Source organism: Cicer arietinum, chromosome 5 (assembly GCF_000331145.2).
Source record: "Cicer arietinum cultivar CDC Frontier isolate Library 1 chromosome 5, Cicar.CDCFrontier_v2.0, whole genome shotgun sequence".
In the NCBI taxonomy this organism is placed as follows: domain Eukaryota; kingdom Viridiplantae; phylum Streptophyta; class Magnoliopsida; order Fabales; family Fabaceae; genus Cicer; species Cicer arietinum.
This window is the reverse complement of record NC_021164.2, coordinates 25,174,124-25,185,770: the sequence shown is the minus strand read 5'-3', so window position 1 is coordinate 25,185,770 and position 11,647 is coordinate 25,174,124. Positions and strand designations below refer to the sequence as shown.

The 11,647-nt window shown below is 34.5% G+C and overlaps 1 protein-coding gene across 1 annotated transcript in view; it reads right to left on the bottom strand.

Moving 5' to 3' along the window:
- The window catches only part of LOC101507719 (poly(ADP-ribose) glycohydrolase 1-like), a 27,285-nt gene that overhangs the window by 6,834 nt on the left and 8,804 nt on the right, over positions 1–11,647 (bottom strand). Inside the window, exons 4-12 of the mRNA XM_073368672.1 lie at positions 8,343–8,446; positions 7,875–8,079; positions 7,674–7,778; positions 7,385–7,485; positions 4,351–4,368; positions 3,855–3,998; positions 3,105–3,180; positions 2,771–2,974; positions 2,242–2,304 (exon numbers count right to left, since the gene is read on the bottom strand). Coding sequence (XP_073224773.1) covers positions 2,242–2,304; positions 2,771–2,974; positions 3,105–3,180; positions 3,855–3,998; positions 4,351–4,368; positions 7,385–7,485; positions 7,674–7,778; positions 7,875–8,079; positions 8,343–8,446 — 1,020 coding nt within the window. The remainder of the gene's footprint in view (positions 1–2,241; positions 2,305–2,770; positions 2,975–3,104; positions 3,181–3,854; positions 3,999–4,350; positions 4,369–7,384; positions 7,486–7,673; positions 7,779–7,874; positions 8,080–8,342; positions 8,447–11,647) is intronic.

Sequence of the window (11,647 nt, the reverse complement as noted above, 5' to 3'; positions counted from 1 at the left end):
TTTCCAGATGTGAATGTTAGTTCCACATCTCCAATTCCAGCAACATTAGTGGTGTGAGAGTCTCCCAACAACACTTTCTTATCTTCAGCAGCAGTGTATGTTTTAAACATAGCACGATCATAACAGACATGGCGTGAGGCGCTAGTGTCTATCCACCATCCATCTGATCCACCAACGAGGTTGATCTCAGTTATCATTGCAACGAATTGCTCTTCAGTCAAGTTGGCATGATTAACAGCGCCTGGCTTGTTCTTACACTTGCGTATCATATGACCTTCTTTCCCACAATAGTAACAGAGAAAGGGGAGATGGCCATTTCTAGGAGGTGGTGGCTGCCTAGCAATTGGGACCCTTTGAGGGTTCCCATTCTTGTTGTTGTTCTTTGAAGTGCGGTTCTGATTCTTCAGGTGTTTGCCGTTTGGCTTTAGAACTGCTCCGATGAACTTCTTTTTCTTGTTGTTTGCCACAAGAAGAATTTCATCTTTCTAGTCTTGCTTGCGAGATTCTTCCTCAATTCTAAGGCGGGTTATCACACTTTTTAGAGAAAATTCTTTAGTTTTATGCCTAAGAGAATTTTTAAAATCTTTCCAAGCAGGGGGCAGTTTGTCAATAATAATAGCAATCTGAAACTGTTCATCTAGGGACATACCTTCAGAGATGATCTCGTGAGCTATTTTCTGGATTTCATGAGACTGAGCTTCCACTGATCTGTCATCTGTCATCTGATATTTGAGGTAGCGGCTAACAGCGTACTTCTTGACTCCAGCTTCCTTAGTATCATATTTCTTCTTTAAAGCATCCCAAACCTGTTTAGTAGTATTGCTGTCGGAATTGTAGTAATCATATAGATCATCAGCAAGTTCATTAAGAATATAATTCTTACATAAGTAATCATCATTTTCCCATTGAGTTAATTCAGCAGCTATTTTATCCTTTTCAGATTGTTCACCTTCTTCTGGTACAACAGGAATGTCATCCTTCAAAACGTTGGCAAGCTTTTTCGTGGTTAGAAAAAACAGCATCTTTTATTGCCATCGTTTGAAGTGACTTCCCTCAAACCGAAATGGTTTGTTGTGGTCAGAAGCAGAAGAACCTGACCCAGTAATTTCGTCGACAGACATGGCAGTTCGAAAACGTCTTAAAATTGTTGTTTTTGAAAATCGAAAACCTTTGAAAACAATTTATGCCACCAAAAGTATTATTGGGTTGAGTCGCGGACTAGGTCGCTCTCTTTAAGACATTTCGAGGCACTGCCCAAAATTGTGCAAGGCAGACTATCAACCACGAAGTCCCTAGGATAAAACAGCCCAGATACTATGTATTCGAAGTTCTACTACACTGTAGAAAACCGTTCTAGAATTACACCCTCAATATGGCAGTCTTACGACTGACACTCGTAAAATGGCAGTCTTACGACCGACACTCGTAATATCGCACAATGACCACTCGAGAAGGAAGAAGGAGATGAAGCATGAAGAAGGGGGAGAAGAGAGAAAAGCCTCAGATACGGAGAGCTTTTGGTGTGATTTTTCAACTGGATCACCAGAACGTGCGCTCCAAGTAGTGCTCTCAGAAACGTGCGCCCCAAACTCAGGAAGTTGACTCTGACTTTTGACCGGACAGCTAGGAAACGAGGAAGACTGGATCAGATATGACTAGGTGGAGGGCAGTTACGCAAGTAACGTTTCAAAATAATAAGCCAAAGCCAAAGCCGGGCTGAACTGGGCCGGACGGGCGGCGGCGGCGGCGCGCGTGTGGTGGTCAATATTGCTTGCGTTCTCCCTCCTTCACAAAATTGGGGTGCCCCTTGGGGCCCATCCCAAATTCATTACCTCCACCTTGTATACCCTACTAGTGTGTGGTATCCCTCCAATGTAGAACTTCTCAATTTTTTCAATTCACAACAACACTAGCTCTCATAAATGCCATCATTATTTCCAATGCATTATATTCACATATAAAACAGACAACAAAGAAAATGGAAACTTAATTTGAATACGGAAATCATAAACTTTGCTCAGCCAATGATGTTGATGTCACTTTCAATCTGAATGTAAAATTGCAAATAGGCTGGATAGGTACGTACAACTCTTTAAAAAAGATCTTAGGGAAGAAAAAAAGATCAATATTCAAACGTGAAATAAGAAAAATATATAACTCTTTTCGGTGCAGCTGCTTATCAGCAATGCCATTGATCACATGTTTAGATTCTCCCACTGTATGAAGGAAATGTCATGTTACCTTGTCTAGGTTTTGCAATGCGTCCAAGCCAAATGTGTAGTATGCTATGAAAGGTCTTTTAGCCTGCAGGATATGACGAACCAAAACAAAATTCAAGGACTTCAAGCATGGAAGTTCAAAAAATTGTCAAAGGTAAGTAATATGATAGTCAAGTACTACACTTGTTACTGTCCAGAGACCCCAAAGTTTCCTTTTGTTCCATGCTGCGATTTCTCAACATGTAGCACCTTTTGTAAAATACTCAAAATTAAACGAGAGGCCAAATTTTTTATTTGATTCAATTTCAAATATTTCATTTTCATCACACTTTGTTAACCGCATGCTTATTTTTATGGTCCTTTGGCCATCAAAATTTAGATGTTTCAATTTAATCGCATTATTGACTATCCCCGAAAGAAATCTAAAATGGAAATTATTAAACATGATATGGTTGACTTGATCTAAGCATTATATTTCTAATTTATTCAAATAAGTACACAGTGACTACAGCTACATGTTCATACACGGATGGCTGAAAATATAAAATTACTTGAGAAGCTGCAAGCCACTGAATTATGGTCTTTACTTCAGGATCTCCTCCAAAGGCGCCACATCCCCAATTTCCAGTCACAACCCCAATATCATTGTTCTTCTCCATCATAACATAATCATTTTGAGAATTTCTGATTTCGTCATATGAATTTGGTACATCACTTGTATCCATAGATGTTGAGGTGGCACTGGCAGCATCAAACTAAGAGAAACAAAGAATGATTCAAACATATAACTAATGAAGAGAGCAAACAATAGCACCAAGTAGAAACAACAAAAACAACATTGATTCTAGAATGTCTTGGAAAATAAACAAGTAAAGATGAACATACGTTCTCATGTGGAATTTTCTGATACTGTTGACATGTAGATTGGTGCAGAAAACCACAAAATGCCTTGTTGATCTCACTGCGGGAATGAACATGCTCAGTTCATAATATGTTGTAACTTTAAAAATGGAATAAAAACAAAAATATTAAGATTAGTTATATTACGTCCTGCTATGATCAATACAATATGGACCACTTTTCTTCACATTCAGAAAAAATCGGATGGTTTTTTCAAAGCTAATGTATTGAAGGGAAGATTAAAGACAAGGAATTCTTCACCGAAATATTTCAAACTTAAATGCTAAATTGTTAATACTTGGTGTTAGGATTCAGGGAGAGTCGGTTCCATCGTGGATTTACTGTTGCCAGCCTTACTATACACTTGCAAGAGCCTGATTCTACGACTCAAATCGGTAAATTGCTTTGTTGTTACTAAACTGGTAATGTTTTCCCCATAAATTCTTCATTGTAATTCTCTAAGTTTATATAGGTAAAAACAGCTAAATTATGGTTTTACGGAAGAATAAATATTATTGAGAGAATGAAATGTATGGCTACTATTTGAGCTACTCTTAGTAGTAAATTAGACACATTCCTCAAAAGGATTGAGGAAAAGAAAGTAAAAACAACTCTACAAACAAAGAGTTTATATTCTCACCCTCGCACAATACCAGTGAATATGTGTCCTAAAGAGAAGTAGAGGCTTAAATCAAGATTAAAGAGAAGTAGAGGCTTAAATGAAGATTAACAAACCGGAGGAGATATTTTTCCCTGTATTGCCTCATCCCTGGGCCACATAATGCATCGATTGCAACAATCCTAGTTTTACGTCTTCCAAGGGCGTCTAAACCCTTCTCATCCACATAATCCCCAGAAAATCGAAATGATGATGCATATCTATAGAAATCAGGAGAGACTATCATTGTTAGCTTAGGAAGGAAGCACAATAACAAATTATGTTTGAACAGCTGAAAATATATAATGAGATAAAATAGTGGAAAGATGGTCACTAAAGTACTTGCTTGTCTGTCCAAATTTCCATTGCACTTTGTTGTATATATATTATATCGCATTTTATTGTACAATGTTTAATTTAATTTAACTTAACTTGATTCAGTTTCATAATATTTATATTATCTGAACTTACCTAAATTTTTGTTTCAATCTTCATGTTACTTTTAAAGTAAAGAAAACCACACTAAAAATATTCATTTCTTACTGAAATTTAGATCCATTGAGTAACACTAACCCTTTATAACTCGAAAACCTTTTGATAAGGATCTCAAGAGCATGAAGATAATTCATATTTTAATAAATTAGGATAAACTTTATATATTTTAATTTAGTTTGTATTAATTCTTAGTTTGCTTTGATTTTGAATTGTAATAGTTTTATTATTGATTTAGTTTTTGTTATGTGTAAGTGAAGATATTTTACTTACTTACATTAAGTTTATTTTAGAAAGAAAAAAAAGTAAGATGTAAGACTAATACGGGCCTAGAGAATGGTGTCACTTATGACCCATTTAGGTTTAGAGATAGACTTTGTATAAATAAGCATTTGTAACCTCATGGAATGGCAGATTTTGGAATATTGTTTTTGTGATACTTTGCTCTCTAGAGTTCTTGAAAGAATTCATCTTGAACTTATCAAGGTTGTTAACCCTTGTGGCGTTCTTTTTAGTTTATCAATCCTTAGATTGTGGCACCAATTATGTTCTTGGTTTCTTTGCTGAATAATAATATTAAGTTTCTTTTACATCAAACCCTAATACCCCAATTCTTCCAATTATCGTGATCAGTAACCTGTGTTCATATCTCGAGTTCTATATACTGGTTTTCAGTGATTCAAAAGCCTAATTCGCATTTCAGAACGTCATCTTTCACCTCGCTTTGGAATCGCCAGATTCAGAGTTTTGCAGCGCCGTTTATCGCAGTCTCCAGTTATATTCGATTTTCACTCAAATTTGTAAGTTTCCGATCTAGAACGATCCTTAAAGTAAACCATGACTAACAAGATCATATGTGAAATATTTGTATGATAAAATAGATATTTTATCTATCTCTCTCAAGGCAAGCTAGAAAAGTAGAGAAGCTTGCCTTGAGAGAGATAGATAAAATCAAAGAAAAGAAAGAAGAAGAGGAGAAACATTTGAGGGACAAAGGACAAGAAATTGACGTCAACTATTTGTCTAATTGTGATAATTCTCTATTGCAAGTGATTGAAGAAGTGTCTCCAAAGGAGAAATTTCATCCATATATTGACATTGAAAGCAAAGTGAAAGATGATGGTAAAATTGAAAGTCTCTTCAAACAAAAGAGTGAGGTGAACGAAACAATGTTAGTGCTTAAAAATGATTATTCAAAGGTTCCTCAAAAGGATGCTTACAAGGAGATTATTGAGTCACCATTTTTTTGTGATGAAGAGAATGTCTATGTAACTCAAATTACTTTGAAGCTGTTGCAAATACAAAGTAACATATTGTTTGCTAAAAATTTCAATCCCAATAAGGTCATTTTGGTCATAAATATCAAATTCAAAAGGTATAACTTTATCCTCATCTTTAGAATTTCTTACCTTTACTATAAATGTGATAAGATCTTAATTATTAAAGATGGAAATGCGTTTCACCGACATATCACATTTGGTGACTTTTCTAGTTTCCCGTTTGACTCTGGTGGATATGATGAGCTTGTGGTTTGTTTGGGTTATTTCTTCATGTACGATATAATGGAGCTTAAATTCGTGGTCGGATTTCTTCAAGAAAGAGGGAATGATAAGGATCTCAAGAGCATAAAGATGATTCATATTTTAATAAATTAGGGTAAATTTTATATATTTTAATTTGGTTTGTATTAATTCTTAGTTTGCTTTAATTTAGAATTGTAATAGTTTTATTATTGATTTAGTATTTGTTAAGTGTAAGTGAAGATACTTTACTTACTTACATTAAGTTTATTTTAGAAAGAAAAAAATAAGATGAAAGACTAATATGGGCCTAGAGAATGGTGTCACTTATGACCCATTTAGATTTAGAGATAGACTTAGTATAAATAAGCATTTGTAACCTCATGGAATGGCAGATTTTGGAATATTGTTTTTGTGAGGCTTTGCTCTCTAGAGTTCTTGAAAGAGTTCATCTTGAACTTATCAAGGTTGTTAACTCTTGTGGCGTTCTTCTTGGTTTATCAATCCTTAGATTGTGGCACCAATTTTGTTCTTGGTTTCTTTGCTGAATAATAATATTGAGTTTCCTTTACATCAAAATCTAATACTCCAATTCTTCTAATTTTCGTGATCAGTAACCTGCGTTCATATCTCGAGTTCTATATACTGGTTTTTAGTGATTCAAAAGCCTAATTCGTGTTTCAGAACGTCATCTTTCACCTCGCTTTGCAATCGCCCGATTCGGAGTTTTGCAGCACCGTTTATCGCAGTCTCCAGTTATATGCGATTTTCAATCAAATTTATAAGTTTCCGACCTAGAACGATCCTTAAAGTAAACTATGACTAACAAGATCATATCATTATATGATATGATTTTGTTAGTCATGGTTTACTTTAAGAATCGTTCTAGATTCGAAACTTACAAATTTGAGTGAAAATCCCGTATAACTAGAAATTGCGATAAACGGCGCTGCGAAACTCCGATTCGACCGATTCCAAAACGAGGTGAAAGATGATGTTCCGAAACGCAAGTTAGGCTTTTGAATCACCGAAAACCAGTATGTAAAACTCGAGATATGAACGCAAGCTACTGAACACGAAAATTGATAGAATTGGAGTATCAGGGTTTGACGTAAAGGAAACTCAATATTATTATTCAACAACGAAAACAAAGAAAAAAAATAGCGCCACAACATTGGGATTGATAAGCCAAAAAGAACGCCACAAGGATTAACAGCCTTGATAAGTTTAAGATAAACTCTTTCAAGAACTCTAGAGAGCAAAGCCTCACAAAAATAATAATCAAAATCTGCCCTCCCATGAGATTACAAATGCTTATTTATACTAAGTTTATCTCTAAACTTAAATGGGTCATAAGTGACACAATTCTCTAAGCCTATATTATTCTTACATCTTTTTTTTTTTCTAAAATAAACTTAATGTAAGTAAGTAAAATATCTTCACTTACACATAACAAAAACTAAATCAATAATAAAAATATTACAATTCTAAGTCAAAGCAAACTAAAAACTAATACAAACCAAATTAAAATATATAAAGTTTATTCTAATTTATTAAAATATTAATCATCTTCATGCTCTTGAGATCCTTATCACCTTTCCACGCCAACAATATCTATAGCCTCATTATGCGCCATGGACGACAAGAAAAGCATGCCAGCAATTAATTCTGGATTGATCATGAAGCGAATTTCCTCCTATATCAGACAATAACAAGCAATATATTAAACATTAGTAGGCTGAAAGCTCAAGTGACAAAAATATCCCAAGCTGCAGAATCTTCACAGGTATATATATAGGAACTATGTCCTAAAGAAGCTATCAATCACCTACCAGTTAAGCATAAGAGGCTAAGGATGGAAATATAATTATAAACGTTTTGCACCTGTACACAACCCCTACGAAGAGCACCACAACCAAGATATTCATTCGCAAAGTCCACTTCGACAGCTTCACTTGAGTGATCTTCTATGAGACCTGAACTTTGAACCTATTAAAATGCAAAAGTATCACCTATTACCAACCAAGTGAATCATTAAAAGAGATTAGTTTCATGAACATTTGAAAATAAATCTCCTTCAAATACCTCAAATCTACATAGTGGTATAACAGAAGTGCTCCAAAAGTTAGTATCAGGATAAGAAACGTGATCGGAATCATCTTCCCAGACAAGTACTTTTCGCTCAAATGAGACAACACCCTTAGGCATATCAGAGGTTATCCTTTGAAAATAGTGAATGATGCACCAAATCTTATTTTCCTGTTTTTGACTGTAATCATCATAGACACTCCTGAAAATGCACAAGCATAGCTGATCACCTGGATTTTAAAAAAAAAAGTTGTAATAACATGTGAAACAAGACATTCGATTTGGTCAATTCTTTCTATCCTTCTCTTTTACTATCGTTGAGTAATTCACACACACAACATGCAAATACCATTGACGGCTTGACACCACTTGGGAGAAATAAAATTATGAAAATGAAGGCCAAAACAAGCAATTGAATGAACAAGTGAGTAAGATTAAAAATTTAAAGAGCTTAAGATTTCTTACGCAAACAACTCATCAAAGTTAACTAGTTGAAGTTGTTTCTCATATCTGTCATGGACTGGGAATATACATAAAAATGAGCATACAAGAAGAGCAGCAATCAACTCCTGAAAAGCAAGAAATTTCCGTTGTAAATTATAACTATCAATAGCATGTATGTCACAATAATGTACCATACAAATGTAGCCGAAGCAGCCATAAGTATGCCAGAGTTGTGACGGTGGTGGTGATGCCAGTAGCAGCAAAATTGTATTATTGAGTACATGAAGAGCAGGTAAAATTTTATCTTGTTGCAATCAAAACGATCTTCAACCATTAAAAGTTGGTACCAAAAAGGTACCAAAAAGAAGAAAGCACGTAATTTTTAGTAACAAACCATACCTCGGTAAGAAACACTATCCCAGGTAGCAATTAATTCTGGATTGATCATGAAGCGAATTTCCTATTGTAGGAAATTATGGCCTCTATTTTTTAAAAAATATATGAGAAATGTCTTTACTAATTTTACAAGATTATTAATTAGAATAACAATGATTGGTTACAGAATTTATTCAGGAACAAAGATTCACAATTGCATGAATTATCAATATAAGAGTACAGATACAATGCTTATTCAAAAGATTTATCAAGACAGAAATTCACCAATACAAACATTCAAGAATAAGCATTCAAGCAATATCAAAATAAAGAGAAAAGATAAGAAAATCGTGCACCAGGATTTATACTGGTTCGGCTATCTGTTTGATAGCCTACATCCAGTCCTGAAATCTAAACCAGATTTCAGCCTTTCCAATAGAATCGACTTGAGTACGTTTTACAGATTTTCCAGCTCACATATGGCCTATGTATCCAACTCACTCGCTTCTATTACAATGACACCTTATCCCTAGAGTTATTCGTCAAACCCTCACGAGATCAAGATGAGACTTCTTCTTGATGAACACACGCACCAACAAAGATAGTCACCAGTTTACACTACTGGATTTCCAGAACTTTCTTTACAGATTGTTTTTACAGAAAAGATAAAAGAGGACAAATGATGATGACTCAATCACAATATGAATTTCACACAAAAAGGATTTGCCAAATGAGTATTTTGTGTGTGGTTACAATTATTTCTTTCAACGTGTTTTTCCTGGTTTCTGTATTGTGAAAACGTGTAATGAATAATTGTTTCAAGTGTAGTGTATTAGTTGTGAGAAAATGTGATTGAATCAGCTTATATATATTCAGAAAAACATCAGGTCAATCGATTTCTCAATCGATTTTATAAAAGTTTAAAACCAGCTTAATCTATTGCCCAATCGATTATCGCGTTTCTTGTTTTTCTTGAATCTTGAAAATATAAGAATGAATCGATTTGTCAATCAATTCTTTTAATGCATAAATCAGAAACTGATACTAAGATTATATCAGAATCGATTGAGTAATCGATTATGTGTTTTGTTCAAACAACGAGATCAAAACAATCGATTGCTCAGTCGACGCCTATTCATAGTCATAATCGATTTGGCAATGAGCTGAATTCTTCCTGTAACTCAAACATTTAGTTCAATCGATTTGTAAATCGATTTGGCTGATCACAGTGACTCAGACATTTTAATGCAATCGATTTGCCAATCAACTTGGCTGATCACAGTGACTCCAATGTTTTAATCCAATCGATTTGCCAATCGACTTGGCTGGTCACAGTGACTCCACTGTTCTAATCCAATCGATTTGCCAATCGATTTGGCTTGTTACAGTAGCTCAGCTATTTTGGTTGAAATCGATGTGTCAAGCGATTATGCAACATGTTTCTGATAAATGATTAACCAGTTCATTCTTTCAATCAATTACCTAATCGATTGCCACAAAACTTGCAGTTTAAGAAACTTAATTCAATTGATTGTCAAAAAAGTTTCTGAAAAGGAAGGATAGCAAGTATTTTGTGTATTTTGTGTGTGGTTACAATTATTTCTGAAAAAGAAGGATAGCAAATCAAGAAAACCCTCAAATTCAAAGACGCGTGACAGCAAGATAACCTGCTTTGAGTGTGGGAAGACAGGACATATAAAATCTGAGTGCTTCCAATTGCAAAATAGAAATAAGACTGCAAAGGCTAAAGGCAATCAACCACCTCCTAAGACTAGAAAAGCCTACATAGCTTGGAATGATAATGATGAAGAGTCCTCTACATCTTCAGAAGAAGAAGCTAATCTTTGTCTAATGGCCAACACAGATTCAGATTCTGATAGTGAAATAAGTTCTAAATTCAATCCTTCTTATGATGAATTACATGACGCATTTAATGAACTACATTATGAATATGTTAATGTAATCAAACAGTTAATTAGCACTAAGATTGTTAGAAGAAAAGTGCATACTTTATGAAGAGATTAAGCTGAAACATGAGTCTCTTAAAGACACAAATGAAAATCTGAAAAAGGAAACTTATGCACTGAAATGTGATTTAGAAAAGTTCAATAGTGGTAAAAACAATTTAGATATGCTTCTGGGAAACCAAAGAAATCTAAATGAAAAATCTGGACTTGGTTATAGACCAAATGTCAATGTTAAACAGAATCACAATAAATGTGGAATTGGCTATAGACAAAACAGGAATGCTAAAAAGACTCAGAAGTTTGTTAGATCTAAGCATATGCATGATATCTTCACTAAACCAAATCAGAATTCATCCTCTGCTGTTTCATGTCACTTTTGCTGTAAAAAGCGTCATATTGTTTTTAATAGTAAACTGAAAAAACTGGCTAACAAAGGATGGAAACAGATTTGGAAAGTAAAGACACCAATGTTTGAAACTAACCCTCCAGGACCCAATTTGAATTGGGTACCTAAAACCAAAATTTAAATTACATTTTGCAGATATGCTTGACATCCAGGACTCATTCATGGTACCTAGACAGTGGATGTTCCAAGCATATGACTGGAGACAAGTCAAAGTTCTTGTCTCTAAACTTAAAAGATGGAGGATATGTTAAATACGGTGACAATAACAAAGGTAAGATACTCGGTATTGGAGACATAAGGAACGAATCGACTACGGTGATCAAAGACGTTCTTTATGTAAAGGATTTAAAACACAATTTGATTAGTATAAGTCAACTCTGCGATAAGGGATTTCAGGTATGTTTTACATCTCAGTCTTGTATAATTGAGCACAAGGAGAATAAAGACATAAAGTTGGTAGGTGACAGGGTCAATAACATATACATGCTTGATTTTAATGCTTTGTCTGCTAGTACTATTTGCTGTTTATTATCAAATTCTGATGAAAACTGGTTATGGCATAAGAGAGTGGCTCATAT